Source organism: Onychostruthus taczanowskii, unplaced genomic scaffold, assembly GCF_017590055.1.
Source record: "Onychostruthus taczanowskii isolate IOZ18803 unplaced genomic scaffold, ASM1759005v1 scaffold88, whole genome shotgun sequence".
In the NCBI taxonomy this organism is placed as follows: domain Eukaryota; kingdom Metazoa; phylum Chordata; class Aves; order Passeriformes; family Passeridae; genus Onychostruthus; species Onychostruthus taczanowskii.
The window spans coordinates 852,431-873,781 of NW_024506773.1; the positions used below are offsets into that span (position 1 = coordinate 852,431).

General features: G+C 37.8%; 1 protein-coding gene across 2 annotated transcripts in view; it reads right to left on the reverse strand.

Moving 5' to 3' along the window:
* TPK1 (thiamin pyrophosphokinase 1) overlaps window positions 1-21,351 on the reverse strand; it is a 304,971-nt gene that overhangs the window by 157,672 nt on the left and 125,948 nt on the right. For both annotated transcript variants that reach the window (XM_041425230.1, XM_041425229.1), the window contains one exon: window positions 643-715. In XM_041425230.1, the coding sequence (XP_041281164.1) occupies window positions 643-715 (73 nt within the window). The remainder of the gene's footprint in view (window positions 1-642; window positions 716-21,351) is intronic.

A 21,351-nucleotide genomic window follows, 5' to 3' on the forward strand; every position in this document is an offset into this window, starting at 1 on the left:
TACCAAAGAGTCAGTTAAAAGCAGAACTTTGAGCCCTAAGACCTAAGAAAAGTGAGTTTACATTTATGCTGCTCACTGGAAATAAATTAACACAAGCAGGAATTTATCCAATAACTCATTAATGAGGTCACTCCACCAGTGTAGCAGAAGTAGCTGACTGTAATTCAATGCTTCAGTGGGTGAGGAGACAGACTTCTCCATCTACAGCTTTCCTCTAAAAAGGTAAAGTCATATCCTACAAGTAGCACACCAAGAAACTCTCTCTAGAAAGTATGTGGATACCCACCAGGTGGGAATTATAGTAAGTTTATATTTATTTCTCTGTATTTCACCATGCAAAAGAAGTCACAGATTTTTCAGGAAGTTTTATCCTAGTTTCTAGATGCTGTAATCTCTACCACCATATCATCTATTTCATCACCTGATACTATGAAAACTCACCCAGAATTCTGGCAGTATTGCACTTCCTGTGTTTATTTTAGTACAGTACCACAAAGCACAACTTCTGAGCTTCTCAGGTGTTTACAACTGAAGCCTCAAAGGAAGCAATGAAGCCAGAATCACTTCATGACCAGCTGGAGCACTAATGGTTTGGATCTTACAATGCTCTATCACAGAAAAACTCAAAGGGATTTAATTTACCTTGACCTTGTAGTACTCCTTGACTTCAGGCTGAATGGAATCAAAATCACCACTGATGTAATCAGGCAAGAAGCTGAAAGGAAAGCAATGAGCAGTGAAATGAAAAATTAATCCAGCTTACTATATTTAATATTTATTTTCTCAAGAGTACTTTGAGGTACAAGCATTAATCTTCTTAAAGGAATATGAGTTCTTTAAAAGCATGTTAAGGCAAGCTGGTGTGAGGTGATACAAAAAAAGGTAACAAACAAAATGTAAAACTGGTAAATCTGTTGTCCCTTTGCTGAGGGAGCTGCATATTGCTTAGATGCTTATATATCTCTCCAGCTCAGTAAGACTTGTATTTGTCTGGTCCTAGAAAGACAACTTTCAAATATCTTTCAAATGTATCATTCAGTCAGCAAAGTGTTTGAAATAGCATATCTGAGTGCTGTATATCAAACTTCAGAAGATATCATTTGTCAGAAGATGATGATGCTTCTTGGACAGCTGGTATGCCATAAATGTTTCAAGGATTTGTATTTTAGTTGTTAGTGATGTCATCTTGTTTCTACTCTTCTCTATTATTAACAATATTCCCAAAATATGGAAGCCAAATGCCCAGTGATTTTTAACTCACATGAACTTAATTTCAACTGCTAACTGTCATTTGTACAGTAATATTGCTGCAAAGCACATAGAAATAATTTTGTGATATTTATCTTATCTTGCCACATGTAGCTTTTTAATTGCAGAATGCTTAAAAATATTTATTATATAAATTCGTGTCAAATTCCTAAGGAAACTTCCCCTGTGCTATAGAAAGAACATTGTAAGAATATCTTTTCAAAAAATATCAATGCCCCCCAAAACACTCAACACAGCTTTCCATTTTGCACAATTTCTTGAGTTTTAAGAAGCAGCTGACAGGTGAGAGAGTGTTTCCACTGTTTCAATAGATAAGGCTGCACGGAGTTTTGAAAGTAAAGCTGTGATTTTAGTTAACTCCACGGCTACCATACTTTACAACAGGGATGACAGTTCATTAGCAAATTAGTTTCCAGCTTAAATTGTGTTACAAGGAATTGAGCAGAGTATATTGGGACATATTTTTTGTGCCACATGATTTCAGAAGAATGCTGCAGGGTCTAGAAACTCCTCATATCAGTAAAACTTACAAAAATCTCATGTACTGTGTCCGTGCAGAGATTCCAAAGGAGACATGTGGTCACTGGCAACCATTTTCTTTGAAAACTGAAAGCTGCTCCAGTAGAAGCTGGTAAGTACAAGTGCTGTGAGTTATGTGCAAGTCAAGTGCAACTATGGCATTTCAAATTCCCTGCTCTCCACCATTACTAAGGTTGTTATAAAAGGATATGTTCTAAAAATAATCCCTCCAGAAGTGATGGTCCAACAGTCATTGCAGTGAGAAGGGCAGCTCCTGCTGCACTGGGTTTGACTGAGGACACAGGAATCAAGTAGGAGAAATACAAATGCTTCAGTGCTCTGTTTCATATGCCTCCATCAGTATGGTTCAAAACTAAACAGAAAATTAGGTATGCTCCTTCATTGTAAAGACTGACCATTCCAATGTACAAAAAATACCACATTTTCAAAAGTTAAAATTTAAATAGTTGGTTTTCACCTTTCCATAAGTTCCCTAATAAAATATTTACTGAATACAACAAGCCTAAAAACTTGCAGGTATTCTCTTTCAATTTGTTATTTTATAATTATTTTTTTCCTGATTGAAATAGAGCCATAAAAATTAAACTCACTCTAGGCATTTCAGTGGTGGCCCTGAATGCAAGCCCCAGAGGTGTTCCAGGAGGCTGGGCAGGAAAAACAGCAGCCAGTTGTTATGAAATGCTAGCTTGGTATGACATAAGACATCCACTGGGATGAAAAAGCTGATTATCTTACTATAATGCCATATATAAATCCAAAAGTGTTTTTCTTTTTCTTTTTTTTCCCCCCTCTCTACAGCAGCTACAAATCGCAGTGCTTTTAAATAATCAACTATTTCTCCTGAATGCTTCAAGAGATATAACTGGGAGAAGAATTAGCCAAAAAAACCAAACAACTGTCTTCTAAGAATCAAGTGCTCATTCACAGCTTTTGTTCTCATCCAAAGTGAAGCAATTTACAATCAAAAGCTAGTTTGAATTTTTTCAAGCAGAAGGAACAGGCATTTCAGTGGCATCTTCCATGGGCTCTGCTGGGGCTCCTGTCTGTGCTTCATGAACATGTCTCCTCTGCCAGGAAGCTCTATGTCCATTATCAACATATCCTCTCTAAATCACTCACTTGGAGCAACCCAAAACCAGAAGTGACTAAGGGAATAAGGAATTGTGACTGGAGACTTCAAAATTTCAAGATGTCTAAGCCTCCCATTAATGATCATGAAGAGAAGAATTCCTTCTTCTTTTCTCCTTCCCTTTTAGAAACACCAGAAGCAAGGAAAACCCAGAAAGACATGCCTGATGAATTAAAAAAAAATTAGTAAATCTCAACTCCCCTGTCTGCTTTCACAAACATGAAAAAATATGTCTGCTTTATCTTCAGAAGGAGGATGGCTGCTCTTTGTAGCTCACTGACTATGCAAACCAGCAAAAGTGTGGAAGAGGTTTTACAGTGACTTCTGTGAGCCAGAGATGTTTGATAAGAAGATTCATGTTTACCCCTGAAAGAACTCTCTACCAAGGTCATTGACAAAGAAACCAAGAAAGAAAGAAGGATAAATAAGAGAAACCTGCAACTGCCTATGCCAATAAGCACTTTTTTGTGTCTCATGACCAATTAGTAAAGTGCAAACTTTTGAGTTTTGTAAGAATGTATAAAAAGCATCCATGCTGTAATAAAAACAGGTTTGAAGCCTTCTGAAGATGGAGTGTGTTGCTTTGTATTGTCTCTGTCTCAGCTACAACACAAAAGTAAGCCAACATTCAGTACAGAGTCAAAGGCTGCATTTGACACAATCCTTTTTGAGTTCTGTGGAACAAATTGCTTGGTCCAGGTGAGCAGACTTGAGTCTCTTTCCAACTAACACAAGTGAACAAGGCTCATTGTGTGAGGAATTCTTCTTGACTGACTAACCTCAGAGGTTAGCATTGATATAGAAGTAGGGGAAATAGTTGAGAGTTATATGGAAAAAAAACCTTCATACTAAAGTAACTCAACAATATTTTGTAATAATTGCGTTTCACTGGTTTACTTTCATATAGATTTGTACTTACTCCTGAGTACAGACTCTGGTGCAGGAGAACAGGTTTGGGAGAATCACACATCAAGCTTACTTCTATTTGAGTGGAAGAAATGATGTCAGGAGAAAAGTAACAAGAAAAGCCTCTCCATAAAAGTTAAAACAGCTGCCCTTATTTAAAGTACAGATTAAAACCAGGTACTATATTAGTCTAACCCAGGTTTTCCTGCCCTCTGAACTAAAATTAATGAATAATTCTTATTCTGATGCATAACTGTATTGAATATGACATATTTCAGTAACATATCTGACACACATCCTTTAGTGAAGGAATTTAACTTTTTGCCCATGATGGCAAAATATGTCTTTAATTCCTAGTGCAATTTAAAATTTTAATTTCTAAACAGTCCTGATGATGCAGTCTACTGCATTTCAGAACCATATTTTATCAGTCTCATTAGCTATTAATTATCACTATGCATATAAGGTCATGACCAGCTCAGCTGGCTTGATTCTCTGCTGCTTTATATTGACATTTATCAGGAGTGAGCCAAATCCTTAATCCTAATGGGACTGAAAGTACAAAATTCATGTAAGATCAGCCTAGTCTATGAAGTCTTTTCTAGAGCTGTCAAGAAGCATAACACCAGGCACTGGGCAACAAAAAAATCTTCAGAGGTTTTGGGCCAACTGGAGTTTTTATTACTCTTTTCAATGTCTTTTGGCTTTTCTGTGTGTTGAGGGATTTATTTTGTTTGGATTTAGGTGTGTGCTTTCTGTTTTCTTTGGACTTGCCTTTTTTTTTTCCTCATCAGGGTATTTTAGAATCCTACTGCATCCATCTGAGTATGGAGTCCTGAGGGCCAGGATTACTTTCAGATAAGGATCCAAAGGCACTTCCATACCAGACTGCTTATCTTTTATCTAACTTCTTTTACTTCTTTTAAAGCCCCCATAGTTTCCACATGAAACCTTTAAAAGTTTAGCTAGCTTAGGAAGGAAAAACATCACTATTTCTCAACAGTTTGGGATGGATGCCAGCTAGACAATTTATACAAATTGGATAAAGGCGAATGTTGACTGAACAGTTTTATGAACTCCCAGGACCCTCGGCTGGAAAACAAGGGAAAAAAAGAGATTCCAGCAAGTTTGACATAGTTCCCATTTACCCCAATAAATTTTTAGTTACCAGTACCATGAAGTGGCAATTGATTCTTGTCATAGACAGATTACAAAATGAATAAAAGCTATTACACTCTGAGGCTCTGTGAACAAGCACAACTGTGCCTTTTCCCTTCAAGTAATATATCTAATAGACACAGCAATATTGTTTTAAAATATTCAGCACTAATGAACATGAACATTTAACATATTTAACACTAGTGCTAAATTTAAAACATCAGAATATTTGCTTCTTTATTCACTCACTTTAAGAATTCAGCGTGAAATGTTAAATATGCGTTTTCACACAGTTATGAAAAAGAAAAAGAAAACCCCAAAAAACCCACACAAAACCATCACACTGTAGCAGTTTATACTAAAAAACCCATGCTGTCTTCTTAAATAAAATGCTTGGGCATAACTGCTCAGCTCTATCATTAATTCAAAGTTACAGTTTCCTAGTAGTATTGACTTTTCTTGTGATACAGCTCCTTTAGCACATAATTGCATGCAATTAACCTTTTTAAAACAAATGTTAACATCAGAGACATGAGCATTTAAAGGCAGTATCTGCACACCCTTTGATTCCTTCAGCTACAGCACAGGAAATAATCCCATGCAGACAAACCATGTGTCCCCCAGCCATATCATCTGAGGGCACAGAGTGGGTTCCCTATGTTTTTTCTTCACTACTAAAAATAAATTTGAAAATGGGTGTATTTTATCCTGGACTAATAGGCACACACAAGCTACATCCCTGTGGAATAAAAATCAGTGAGGCTAAAATGCTGCAGACTGAACGTGAAGCGAAGTCAGCTCTGACTTTTGTAAGCATCTAGTACTTGGGAATACAGAAGATAAAACTCTCTAGCGGTACTTCAGGATAAGCATTAAAATTACAGTTTACAAAAAAAAAAAACCAAAACCCCACGAACAAAAGTTAATTCTCTCAACTCTATATTTGCTAACTGTTAAGGTGCACTTTCAGCTTGCCCTCCTGACATCTTGACAGAAAGAGTAAGTGAGGGCTGTTCTCATTAGAAAAGTGTTAAGTCTGTTTAAATCTGTCAAAAGTATACTGTTATCTGCTGTGAACATCAAAGTGCCTTTTTAACTCTCAGAGACATGCACAGCATGAGCAGGCGCCTTTTATATATTGTCTCAGAGCAGCATATTTGGATGCTCCAAGTAGCTGCACAGAGGTGAGTTCCTGGGTAAAAGGAGAAATGTCAGATAGCGAGATATATTCAGAGTTAATGTCTATTCAACCTATAAATACTTTCATGCATTACCTGCAAGGTTACCACAAGAAAGGGTCACACCTGCAGCTCAGAAGCCCAGCACTAAAATACCAATAAAATTAATGAATTCAAACTGACCATAGAAAAGAATTTTGGTTTGATCTATCTTGAACAGATGACACAAATGATTCCATAACTTAGCATTACCATGAGGCTTTAAAAAACAGCTAAACCCCAGTCATTAGCTTGTCCACCCCCTAATTCCCAAACAAGACCCTCTTGAAGACAGTAAGCTTACTTTTTCTGACTCCATGGTTCCCACCACTGCTGTTTTGATCCCCAAAACCTCCCTTATCACTATACAATGTTTGTAGTAGGGTGGTGCTGACAGTGATGTGCTAGTTCTGTATGAATTGAGAGAATAACAACATCAACAAAAACCCCCAACTATTTCCCACGCTTTCTTCAAAGGCCTTAATAAACCCTAATGTTCATTATGCAATTGCTTACACAAAACAATTCCCGAATAGTAAATCCAGATGTGATTTAATAAGACTCAAGAAAAAAAAAAAAAAAAGAAAAAAAGGAGGAGGTACATGTAAACATCAATTTAACGAAGAAAGCAAGTATATGCATAAATTAAGCTATACACAGATAACCCAAACCCTTTGCACAGGCTGTTAGCATACCTGCATATTGCACTCAGATAGTTATGTGGTAAAAAGTACTTGGAATACTAGGCAGTCTTGAAAAGCAGCCTCTTTTTTCCTTACTTTTTAAAGAACTTAGTGTTAAAGAGCATATAACTATTATCTCATTTGCAAACCTTACGATTTAAAGACAAAAGTGTATAAAGATATGAAGGCAACAATGCATTAATTTATGCTTGTCTTGTATGCAGTGTCACCTTGCAAATAATAGAAAGGTATCTAAAATAAATTGAAGAGCATATTACCTTCAGCTCAAACTGCTATGCAAAGCACACACAGGGGGGCATCTTCCAGAGGGCAGAGCCAACTTTCTCCCATTATCATTGCAAATTCAAAGAAGCTTTCACCCTGCCTCAAAACATTGTCCCTCAGTGACAAAGATGAGAGTTAATGATAGCTACAACGGTTACAGTTTTCTTTTTAATAGTCAATATTTGAATTTTTTCTCCAGTTGCAATTGAGACAATATGAAAATAAGTCATGCTATGAGATTTAGGAATTACTCACTTGTTTGCCATGGCGCTGAACATCCTCCTGTGTTCAGGTAAGTACATGTACTTAATGAAAAACTCAGTATGCTAAGAACAAGCAACTCCCAGGGACTGCAGCTAAGTATCTGTGGTTTTGTTTATATTACTCATAGACTGAAGTATTTCTTAAAATAAAGGATAGCTGATGGCAATACATGATCTTAGAGCAAATTAAAGCTGAAGCTATTCAGCACAACTCAGCATTGCACAGGCTCAAGCACCATGCCTTGCTGTTGGATCCTTGGCAAAAGGAATTTAAAAAAGGGAGCTAAGCTGTGAGTTTTCATCCTTGCATAGAGCAGCATGGCTGAGGGATGCACATTAACAGAGGGGCAAAAAAAATTCCAGTGCCTCAGTACGAGTCACATACAAGCACATGATTTTATATGCAAGCAAAGCATAAATACTTGTCTGGAAGTGCCAGACTCCAGTCTTCTAGGACTGAAAGCCAGAGGAAAGGGGAGAGAAGATAAGCACTGCAGCCTCTGACAGGTGAGGGTATCTGACTCACTGAGAAGATAGAGGCTGACAAGACCCTCAAAACAGTTTTCCCTCTTCATTTCAAAGCAACAGATGGCAGAATTTGATCAAAAAATTGAGAAAAAGCATCCATTACATTAAAGAAATGTAAATTATTTATTAACATTTTATACTGCGCATGAAGAATCAAAAGGATGTGACCTAAAATGTGGTAAACTTAGAGCAGAAACAAAGTACACAAACAGATATAGAAAGTAAAGATGGCCCTCAAAAAGATGGCTCTAGAAGCCACAGCAGGCTTAGGGCTTCATGGAGTGCCACCCAATTTAGATGTTGCTGCTACAAGGCAACAGACTTTTCCAAGACAAGATAAACAATTCCTCTTCTTTCCCATAAATGCTAGAAACACGCTTATTATAATTTTCCACCTAATCAGAGAGTTACTAACAACATCTACAGTGCAGCTTGAAAACTGAACTATACAATTTCAAAAGTCAGTTTGAATGACTAGTATTTAAACTGTAGGTGTCCTTTCTGTGAACTTTCACACCACTAAGAACACTTAAAAGTCGAGCACAATCAAACAGTAAGAAGTTACACGTGAAAGACATTCACTGGGATTTCCCTGCTTCTATTACTTTATTTACTTTCACCTGAGTACCTGAAGTACCTGCTCGGAGTTTAGCATCTGTTTACATACTTAGAAAAGCAGGGAAGAACATCTTTACAGGGGAGGTTGAGCTTGAAGAAGCCCTTTGCCTCTTCAGGGCTAGAAACTGAAGTAAGTAGCTTGCAGGAGAAATCCTCCAGAGCCCTTTCCACACAATGCGTCATGACTACAATGAGAAGAGATTTATCCCACTACTGAGCAACTTGTTTCAAGCAGACAAGAGGAAATCTGCAGGTTTTCAAAAGTTATATTATGCTTTTTCTCTTTGGGGTCTGCATTTTCTTTTCTGATTTTCACAAACACATCACTTTATAGATGGATATTGTTTTGTGGCCACAAAAGAAACACCTCTACACTTAGCTATAAGTAGGACGCCATGAAAAATGTATTGTCATATAAAAATTTGTTTTAAGAACACCTACTCATAAGAAAAGTCTTCAGGAGAAAACCAGAACATCTGATTACAACACAATTATTGAAAGGCAAAGTTGATTCTATACAGTTATTGAACATGCTTCTTTATCCTAGGCTCTGATTGCCTGTAGAGCAGCCACTGAACAAACCATTTTTATTTTTGGTGAAGATGTGCTTGAGTACCTTAAACATATTACCATAATTCCTTCAAGTTTCAAGCCCTTACACTGATAAGGTTTATAAAAATTTGCAGAGAAATAATGCACTGGGGATCCTGAAAACACGCAGACTACACAGAGGAACAAAACTTATCACTTCATGTTTTTAGGGGGTGTAAGCCCACGTGGCAAGGAATGGAGAAAAGACACAGAGGAGCACACAGCTGCTTGAAGTCTGTTGTCTCTGTATGACTGAAACTGGGTAAGTCACTGGGAGGCAGAAGTTTTAAACATTTTGCTGCTGACCTCTGCTGCAGCTTCTCCAGAGCTGACAGACAACCAGGATATTCCAGCAGAACATTAGCATTTCAAAAGGTACCTGCATCTCTTGCCTAGCACAGCACTGCAGCATTAATTAGAGAGACTGCAGAAGATAAATCGCATACAAAATGAGAGCTGGGTTCTATTTGATGCGGAGTAACCTCTACCAAAAAGCACCCTCCCTTTCATCAGATAAACTCAAGGGAGAATTCTGCCATTTCTCTGCAATTTAGCTGTACAATGGATGACTGTATTTCATTTTCTGGAACTTGTGATTTAGACAACAAGGTATTGCGAAGTTTAATAGAAATTCTTTTAAGGTTTGTACTAATTGAAAATATGAAAGGTAGGCTTAGAGCTCTGAAGGAATTGGTGGAAAAGTGTTTAGTATACCAGGGTTTCTGTCTTCAGTGGGCTGGAGCATCACATCTCTGTAAAGCTCCTGCAGCTGGCAGAGATCCTTCTCACTTTATTCCTTGCTTTGCTCTTCTGGCTCTGTCACTGCCTCTGCAGAGTCAAGGTACCAGTGCCATATTTTAGTTAGCAAAGTCAGCAGGTTTAGTTATGAATGCACACAAGCAGTTCTCTCTTTTACAAGATTAAAAGTGTTTCAAACGACTGTTTTCACGAGCACAGCTGCAATTAAAATGCCTCTGATGAAGTTCTAATTAAAGAATAAAACCACCTTTTATAGTTACTTGACATATGGATGAAATTAAGAAACAAAATAAAGCTGCTACTCTCATGTATCAATAAATCTGCCTTCTGATCACAGCCCAATGTACTCAATTGAAATAGTTTTTATACCAGGGTTTTATTTGTTAAACTTTTTATAAGGGATAAAGAATGAGGGACTGACAAAATGTGTTCATCTTGGGAAAAATCAGCCCTCTTGACATTTTCTTCTGTAAAACATTTAAACAGCTATACCAAACAGGTGAGTTCATACCTATGCTCTGCACCTTAATAGATGCAAAAAAATGTCTGGTTATGTCTGGTTGACAGTGACTTGGTTGACAAACCTAAATTTTTACTTCTTTTCACTGCTCATTAGAGAACAAACCTACTACTTGCAATGAAATACAGCAATGTAAGGAAACCTGCTGCAGTGTCACCCTGGCTACTATATGCACTGTTTGCTTTCCCAAAGACTCCCAAGTACAAGGAAATGCTATTCTAGCTGCTAAAGTTCTCCATTAGCTTAGTGGCAGTCAGGTTGCTCCTCCTGGCACGCAGCACAGCTTCCAATGCCTCCTGACAAAAAGCCTGTTTTAGAAGTTAGCCATTACCACCCCCAACACCAGAGGGAAGCTCCCTCGATGGCTAATATGAAAAGAAGACAGTGGAATTACACAGACATGGTATTCAGGTAAAGGTGAGAAATAATCCTTAGGGAAAAACCCTGAAATTTTGAACTGGCCAAAATATCATGTCAAAAGCTGAAGTCCTTCTTACTTCTCAGAGCTTCCTTCACCACTCGAAAGCACCAGCTGTCATAGAGATATTCAGAAGATACAATCTTTTCCCATCTTCAGCTGGAACAACTGATCAGCAGCTAATCAAGCCAAGGTAACTTACAAAAGCTGAGGATCTGGTTTATATTAATTATTTCACAATTTAGCCTACAGGTGATAAATATCAAAAGGATGAAGAAAATCATATCCTTTCAGACCTGTCATACCTGAGAGGTGGCTACTGTGGACACACGGTACTCTCATTTCACCTACTAAAATGTCACCTTCTGCTTATTAAACTAATTTTACCAAGGAAATACTGATCCTCAGCTCAACATAAAATGGCTTTCATAATCACAGGAGTCTGTGCTGGTTTTTATGTTTGGTACAGACTTGGCAGTCCTAACTCAGGAGAAAAAGCTAACAGCAATTCCCAGAATCAGAGACTGATTTGCATTGGATAGAACCTTAATGATCATCTGGTTCCAATCCCGCTGCCACGGGAAGGGACACCTTCCATGACATTAGGTTGCTCCAAGTCCCACCTAGACTGGTCTTGAACAATTCCAAGGATGATAAATACATCAAGGCAGCAAAATTCTGCAAGAGGTCAAAGTCTGCAAGTAATCCTTCCTTCAGATCACATTATATTTCTACCACTGTGAGGCCTTAAATATAGCTATCATTGACAAGCACCAGAAACTGCAAGGATGTGCTAAAATCCTCACTAGGTCCCAGTCCTTCAAACGTGCACATATACAGCCCTGCCTGGCACACATAACCAGCATCTCTCCTCTCCAGGGAGAGGGAAGCTCTGTGTCAGCTCCATGTGAAACCAGCACAGCTACATGCAATGCAGCTGGAAACACAGCTGGTGTGTCAGAACATGCAAGCAGACCAATGCAAAACTCAAGCTCAGAAGGAAATTCATCATTGTATTCAGAATTGGTAGAGCAGAAGAGGATGTGAAGTTATTTTGTTATATTTTAATACATTCAAAACAGAGCAATATTTTCTACATAATCTTTGCTAAGGAAAAAAACCAACCACCACCAACTAAACACAAACCACACACACACAAAAACAAAAAAATTAAAAAAAAAAACCAAAATACCTTTAAGCATGACCAAGAGAAATCTAAAGGGCACTGTGAAGGGTCTCCAAGGCGACATTGAGAACTTGGTTGACTGAAGTGTATATAAATCTGAACTAGATTTAAAACAGCTCAGAGACTGGTAGTAGTTATAATGGCAGTGCTTGCTGTGCTTGTTTCCAGAACATTGCCAGCTTCACATATGAGTCTTAACTGTGTCCAAGAAACAAATGTGTGTGCCTGTCCATCTCTCCCCACCCACCAGTCAGACTGGGGTGCTACAGCAAATTTTCAGTGGAGAAAGGTTTGTGCTACTGCTGCTATTAGGCTTTTAATACGCAGGCTGTGGCTAGATCTACCTACCAAGTTCCTACTGCCTGTTACTTAAGCTGGCTGTCCTTATTAATGTTTCATCTAAAGCAAGGAAATCATACTGTGGAGGGAAAGTTTGAAGAGAACCTGAGGCAGTCTTCCTGTTTGTGTCTGCAGCACTTAGTTTACTGCTACTTCAGAGCACAAATGAAAGCATTGAGATAACTACCTACCTGACAGATATGAGATGCAGGTCAATGTATAGATTTGTGCTTATTTGTAAGTGGCAATCACAGGAAAAAACCCTGTGCACTGGATTGAGGCATTAGAAACATTACAAATGTACATGCACCTCTTCAATCTTCCTCCTTTCCTTCTCTTTGTCTATGTGGGCTAAAAGCACTCAGACAGAAAATACTCATTCTGGATAAGTAACACATATTCCAAAAAAATCCCTGTCCTGGCCTCTGAACAAGTAATTTTTTATCAAGTAGAGTAGCTGAAAATCATTTAATGTTAACTCTGATGCTGTTGGTGCCCTGCTTATTATAAAAAAAAAAGTAATAATACCCCCATATGAACTTCACAATTTATTGTGATTTAAAAATTATATAACCCTTAACTGCTATTCTACTAAGTTCTATTATTGCCATAATCACTTTGACTTAATCTTTTATTAGATTTCAACACATTAATTAACTTTTCTTATAGGATGAGAACTAGATCTTAAGGACACAGATCTACCTATAAATAATACAAGTGCCATGATGAACTCTTATTAAAAGCCATTCCCTTTACATACAGTTATAGTAATTGTTCCTTAGGGAAGACATTCAGAGGTCTAATATCCCTGCTGCCATCTGCACCATGTGCATTAAAGAAGGGGGAGGAGAACCCTGAATGGATGCAGCATTGGAAATGTTTTGGAAAAGACTGGACATAGGTGAGCTGTCAATCAGACACTTTGAATTAGTGTATATTGAGATGCTCTGGGAGTAGCCTGAAGACTACCACAGGTGACATGGAGTGTAACCATCATTAGAGATGTCATTCAACAGAAGATATAATTCATCTGAATGACAGTGTGGCCCATTTCTTCAGTATAAAATTCACTACTAGATAATTCTTTCCACACATTTTAATACCAGCAGGACATCAATTCTCAGGTTGGTAAGTTTTTGAAAAAAGTGTAAAGTTAGGATTAGACCTATCTGCCTGATAATGAGGTAAGAGATACATATTTTTCTGGCAGAAAATCTGCCACTGAGATTACTTTTGTAATTGCTCTTGGAGAGAAATGGAAAGTCCTCCTGAAGATTAACAGAAGACTCTACTTCATTGTAAGCAAAGCCATTGCCTAAATCCCATTAAATACCTGTTGAGTTCCAATGCAAAACAAGCCATGTTATTACCAGCTACACCCAGCCAGCTGGTAATAACACAGAATTTGGACTTACATGCTGATAAAAAGGCACCAAGATTTTGGACCATTCTCACCTTCAAATCCAGCTCCATGTACTCTAGGAAGCACAGCACACCCACTCTCTCTAGGTAGCAATGAACTTCAGGTGCACTTCACATAGCAACAGTTTTTTGGGATCCCATCTGAAGTGTTTCAGGCTATGTAGCTCCCTAATTCTAAAAAACACCACCTTCCTTACCTAGATAGGTGTGTCCATGACAGAGAGGGAGGCGGAGAATATCTTTGTTCCAAGCCATGGGGTCACAATAAGGTCTAAGGCCCAAGAAAGGCAGGCTGCAGCATTCATGAGCCAATGCAGCTTTTCCAGAGGCCAAGTTGTGGAATAAAAGGGTCACTTCTTTTCAGTTGTGCTCCTGGCTGATGGTGGTGCATGGAAGAGCTCCAAGGAGGTGGAGTATGTAGGAGCAGTTTTCCCCACTTCTGTCTTTTACAATGTGGGAAAAACAGTTTGCAAATGCAGCTTTCAGATGAGAAAATAAAATAATTAAAATTACTTTTTAAACACAGAAGTATGGAATTAAAGCTACAACCTACTGGTAACTCATGTTTTGGTCTCTAGATTCCTATAGTATGTTTAGAGATTAAAATAATTAACTCTTCGGAGATAACAGAGTGGAATAAGTCAGTGTGTGAATGTCAGAATTGGCTAATTTTCAAGGAAGGTTGGGGAAAACAAAGAGAAAGTACACTTGGATTGACAACTTGTGTATGGTCCTGTGTCATGATCCAGCCTAATGCATTTGAACAGGCTGAAATATTAAATCCCAGAACCACAAGAACTAAAAGGGAAATTTTGATGAGCCCTTAAACAGGGTCATGAACATGATTGTATTTCTGCTGGCACTACTAAAAGAAGGTAAAACTTGCCATGGCTTTTCCAGTGTGAGCATGGCAAAGGAAGCACTTTCCCCTATGACTAAAAATGTGATCCTGCAGAATGGGGGAGGCATCACACTCCTGATGAAAGCCCTCTTCAGCATACTGGGAATGCTATTAGAGATCTTGAAACCCCTACTGTGTTGTATTACGATCACATATGCATGACAGTGCTGACCACTTAATCCCCATTCTGTCATAGGCAAGTTGGAGAATAAAAATTACACTGACACCCAGGGGTATTTTATAATAGAATACGAAATAAAACAATAAATTTGCAGATGATTTTGGCTTTGCCTCATGGTAGTGCATTATGCACCAAGTATTCCTGGCCTCTCATTCATTACTATTTAATTACAACAGAATACCTTTCTTTCAGACTTAATTAACCTCTGAAAGGAGTTTGTGACCTTGGGACCCTCCTGCATATTTGCTATGTGCTGTTGGAATATTGCTCTACCTTGAAACACTTTCTTTAATGCTGAGATTTAATGAAGGCATTCATTAAATCTCAGGTTTTTACAGGGAACACACAAAATACAAGAACCCTGCATGTGGTCGCTTAATGAACAAGAGCTAGAGCATATCCATTAGAATCATAAATCAATACTAAATTGACATTAAAATGCCACAAGAGTATCCCCAGAGGAGAGGGTCATTACAGTAAACATGATCATGAATGCTCTTCCCGATTACTTTCACTGTGGGGCAGAGAAGAGGGAGTAATGAAATGAGGAGGGATTTGTCCATTTAATTCCTATTTGTTGAAGCCAGCAGAAGCTTAAGTATCTCACTAAGCCAAATGACAGTGTAGTACAGTTCCAGCTCCTGTCTTTGTCAGAAAGTGCTGTTCAAGCTGGAACACTGTGACTCTGAACGGAAATCGGAGAGCAGTAACCCCTTCACAAGATGAGAGGCAGAACCACAGCTTGTACAACTCCTTTCATTGCTTTGCTGCAAAGCTTCAAACAATGGATTAATGTTGGCCCCTTGGTGCCAATCAGAGGGCAGACTGCTGCTTGCAGAGTAGGTGCTGGTCCAGTAACTCACTTGCTAGGAATGTTAACTCCTCAAAATGGATTCTTCTCCATCCTGAGAATTCCTTCTGAGAGCTAAAAATCACAGCAATCCATGCATGCTCCTCATACAATTCCCTCCTGTACAAAACCACCCCAAAATCACCTTATGCACAGTTTTCTTTTTTTTTTCACAATTGAATGCATCTGAAAGACGAGATATTGACATCCACATCTGTCACTTCATTAATTACAACCGTTTGTTGTCAAACCTCACAGATGATGTTTTAGCAAAAAAGAAAAAAAAAGGCACTGAATTCTTTACTGACTCTTTTCAGATGTCTTTTTGGGACAGCCTGACTACTCAAAATACCTTTATGTGCATGATTCCAATCTGATCTGTCATCAATATTTAACACCCCTGCTGCAGCTTACAAAATTAGAAAACATCAATCCTGCCATGGATACTGCTGGAACTTGCAGAGGAAAACAGCAAAGTCTTTCTTTCTTTTCTTTCTTTCTTTCTTTCTTTCTTTCTTTCTTTCTTTCTTTCTTTCTTTCTTTCTTTCTTTCTTTCTTTCTTTCTTTCTTTCTTTCTTTCTTTCTTTCTTTCTTTCTTTCTTTCTTTCTTTCTTTCTTTCTTTCTTTCTTTCTTTCTTTCTTTCTTTTTCTCTTTCTTTCTTTCATTCTTTCTTTTTATTGTTACAGAACAACAGTTGCTCCACTGGAGTCATTAGCTAGGTTTCTTCCAGAGACTTTTGTCCTTCTCAGCTTTAGTATGTAAAACATTTTCATTCCCTTCCCATCTTTGTCCTTGTGCCCTTTTTTCTCCTTCCCTTCCAATTTTTGCCTTTTTTCAAATATGTCTGTCCCTAACCTGTTTAGTTCCTCGCAACACCAAGGCAAAAATCCTACTGACAAAGAAAGATATTCAAAGTTCTGTTGCATTGGTGCATAATGACCCTATGATTCCAAGCCTTTGTAGAGTAGCTTCACTTCTGTGCAGAGGGAATGACAGCCACAGGCACTGCTCTGGTCCACAGCTGGATGCCCACCACTGAACAATGGATGTCATTGGACTTGTAACACACACCAATTGCAGAAACAATCCACCAATCAATCAATCAATCTATCACTACCCACTCAAAAGCTTAAAAAAACCCCATAAGAACAAAAGCTGACCTAAAATCCTACCAGTCTCATAGAAAATATTTTGAGCTACCCCCACATAGCAGTTTCTTTTTTATGCTGAAGAAAAAGGGGAAGTCCAAAGGCACAGCCTTTTATCCACTACCATTGTTACTCCCTCTGTCATTGCTTCATACATCAAGCACTCTAAAAATATAGCTTTTCTAACCTGCTGATCCTTATCAGTCTTCTTCACTGGCATCCTATTAGGTTTCTCCACACCAACAGGTTCATCCAGTCTCAAGCTGCAAATTCCAACATTTCCTTTCACTTAGATAGTCACTCTAATTTGTGCAAAACATTTACAATGAATAAATGAAGGGGAAGATATATATGTTTTTTATTGCTTCTATTCTTTTTTTTTTTTTTTTTTTTAATTTGACAGATACTTTTTACACAGAGATCAAAACACTGGAGAAAATGAAGACCAAACTGCATGCACATGTGTACTCTGCGATACAAAACATCTTATCTACACATCCCCATTAGTCACGTGATGTGAGTATCTTCAACTCCTCACTCAGCTTTACTTCAAAAGAAACAAACTTATTCCAGATGGAGTTTCTTAACTACCAGGGAAAGCCAGGCAGTTTAAGAGTTAAGCACTCTGTGCAGGTGGGATATCCCTCAAGAGTTACTTCAAGAATAAACCAAGAATTATTCTTAGACCAAGAATAATTTATTGCTACAGGATTAATTTAATTTCTGATCTTACTGCTATTATTTTAAATAATCTAAATATTTTGATCACTGTGTGGGCACCTCAAAGTTGCTTCACATACAGTAAGCAGTAATAATTTCCAACTATTGCCAATGCTGGTACCAGAGTAATAGTTGCTCAAACAATATTTACACAGTAAAAAGTGGTTTTTTGTTTGGTTTGGGATTTTGTTTTTAAAGCAAAAGGGATAAAAATGGATTATATCCCAGTCTATGGAAGATGTGGTTACTGACCAAGCAACAATAAGAATCTCTCTGTTGTTCCATCCATTTCACAGGCTGTTGGAACAATACCAGGTTGCTGAAAACATTAGATTCAGCTGTGGTGATGTCCCTGCTTGCAATTACCATGGAGAAGTGATGCATTATGTAAAACACTAGTTATAATGCAAGAATTCAGGACAATACATGGAGAGGGTATAATTGCTTAGGCATCTAGTGCTTAATATGTTACCAATTAAGTCAATAGAACATCCTGAATTTGTACCAAAGGTGATCTGGGTCCCTATTCAACAAGCACAGGCCCCATCTATTTCTGTGTTGTGACAATAAAAAAAAATACCTAAGTAACAGTAAAAAGATAACAAAACTGACAAGCTTGCATGGAATTGCAGTTCCCCTCATTCACCAGGTTAGTTTCAAAATCCTGAAAGAAGCCACAACATAATTTCTACAGGATCTTCAATGCTGTGTGCCCACTGCAATAGTCATTGGTCAGTCTTGGTCTTTTTTTTTCACTCTCTAGAGTGAAACACGTTCAGCTGTATTCTTTCTCAACCATTATTTGCTGGACCCTTTTTATTTCGTAGTCAGTTTAATATTCCTTGGTACTCAGAGGAAAAAAACAAGGCCATAGCTCCAAAGCCAATAGAAGCCGAATGTGTGTCTTCCTTAGCCCACTTCCATAACTTCATTGTACAGTACACACACATGTCCCTATTTGAGCCCAAAAGAACTAGTGCAGGACAGATGTATTTTTATGCTGAATGTTTCCATGTTCAGACTGTATTGCAACATACAGGTATTTTGGTGGTGTGCTAGAGTTGTTGTCCAGTCCTTTATCTACTCTACTGCTCTCTTCTCTCATCTCTCTAAAGTTCACTCTTCTACTCATATCCTTGCAGTGCTAATCTTTCCTGAGGTGCTGATATGTACACAAATGCTTACAAAAAGATAAGAAGAATGGAAAATATTTGCAAGTAAAGGCAATGCCCACAGCATACAGAAGATGCTGGTATCACAAACCATCTCAGTATCTTAGTGCATATTTCAGTTGAAACACTCCCTATTTCATAGCTGAGTTAATGAGTCAGAGCTGAAGGATGTGCTGATACTGGTCCAGGCTTCTGCAGAGACACCAAAACCCATTTGCCAATAGCCTCTAGACTTGCTCATGTGGAATGTCCCACACAGGTAGAAAAGCATCAAAACACAACCCCAGTGGACCTTGATTAATTTCCATTAATTTTAAGACACTGTAACCTTGAATCTACTCTACCTGCTGCATGATCAGACATTATTCTGTTCATTTATTGGGGATCAGTATGCAAGATATTTCTGTACAGCTTATACAATTTCCACCAGGGTTTTGACTATCTTTTAACACTAATGCCTGATGTATTTTCATTTTATCTGTTATCAAAAATAGATCTTTCTTCCCTTGCTCAAAAATCAGAATTCTCTACATTTCTCTATAACTGACATTCACTATATTTTCAGGTATACCAACTAAAACTTTTTTTTTTTTTTAAGTCTGTATGCAAGAGACAGCAATTTATCTCCTTTTTTATTTAACACAACTAACTCAAAGCATTACAAGATTTTTCCTCCATAATTTTGCAAGAGTGGAGCCCAGGCTGATACCTAAATAAGGCCAGTAGTATGGAGGGGAGTGTGCATACCCAAGAGTGTGATTTTTGTATGAACTATTACTCGAAGGAGATTTGAGTTTCTCTGAATATAAGTGTATCCAAGAGCAGCTTTGGAGGTACCACTATACACATTATCCACATGCTTGAGCAAGTTATTTCTGGCAGCAGAACAAAACGGATTCTGTGACAGCTCAGAGCTCCAATTTTTTAACAAGGATTAACCCTCTTGTCTTAAATGATAGAATTTGCTGGGCTGACTGGCAACCTTATCTAGTCCAACTTTCAATCAACCAGCAATTAACTGATGCTCAACCCTTCATGAGGATGGCTTTGCAACTGGTTCTGCAGGTTTTGCTTTACAGTTTATCCTTGTCAGAAGAGGCATAGGGTATTCACCTCTTGACCCTAAAAAGTAAATGTATTAAATATTCTCAGTTATCAGCTGTAATAAGCAGACTTGATCACAGTTTTAGAACACAGCTCCTTGCTCTTGACAGCATTTTCCATGAAAACAACTGTAGCACAGAACATTTTTAAATGAAAAGATGAAAAGAGTCCATTTGTAAAATGAAACCACTCTTGGAATACAATTAGATTTAAAAACAAATCTTACCAGAACAACTAGGAAAAATAAAGATGAATGTATTTATATTCTCAAGTTTTACTTTTCATCATATTCTACAATACATAAAGTCCCTCCATTCACAAGCTTCTGGCTTCACTAACACTAAATTTAAACAGATTTGAAGAATAGAATCATCTGTTCTGAAAATAAAAGTGTCCATTTGAATGCAAATTGTTAAAAGTCAGAACTTCTGGCATTCACATATTTATAGAAAGACAGCAGAGTCTACTGAAGAAAGAGACTAGGAAAGAAAACCAAGCAATAAACACCCAGAATATGTTTATGCTCCAACAATCATTAATAAGTTTACTAAAAGAACATTTTAGAGATGGCAAAAACTAATCTGAATAATTTATCTATGGGTATTTTTTGTGTTCAGTCCCATTAGGCAATGTACTGCAATTTGAAGTCAGCTGCAAGGGACTATACCTGCTCTTCCCCAACATTTTCCAGGCTATGAAAAAAAAAAAAGCAAACCAAAAAACAAAAAAGAGAATGGGTGTTATAGCATTAGTAATTCCTCCCTAAATGTCTGAAGTGCAACAGAGCAGATTAGTCAACTTCAAGGTCATTTGTTAACATGCACTCATTTTAAGGCATTGATAACAAATGGATTTCTGTGTTCCCTAATTGAATACTGCTCTTGGCATTCTTCTCAGGTCTTAACAGAGCTTCTTTCAAATCTAAGATCATTCTTGACATGTTCAATATAAAATCTGTACTTTAAATTTTAAATGACAATTACTATTGCAGCAAAGACCCAGTTTGGATTGAGGTTTGTAAGAACTTTCTAGTTTTGCTTTGTTTCAAGAACAGGAAAACTCCCAGTCCCCAGAGTACCCCAAACATCTGTAGAATGCATTGCTCCATAAAAACAAGCATTGCTGGCTTAATCCTTAATTTCTATTGATAGTCAGAGATACAAAGGAAACAAAGGCATACATTTCACTCTAAAATTACACACAGAGCCAGCTTCTCCTGAATCCTGAGAATTACTCCTTCGGCACAACAGACCAAACCACTATAAAGTGCTGAGTACTCTTTAGCCAGCTCAGAAGTCTTTTCAAAGCTGCTTGCTCCAGATGTGACTCAGTGCATGGATATTTTATCACTGTAAAGTCCTAACCTCTAGCATTGGGGTGGCCATAAATGATTTTTACCATGTCATAAAGCCAGAAATCACCCAGATGGCAATGACATTCCTC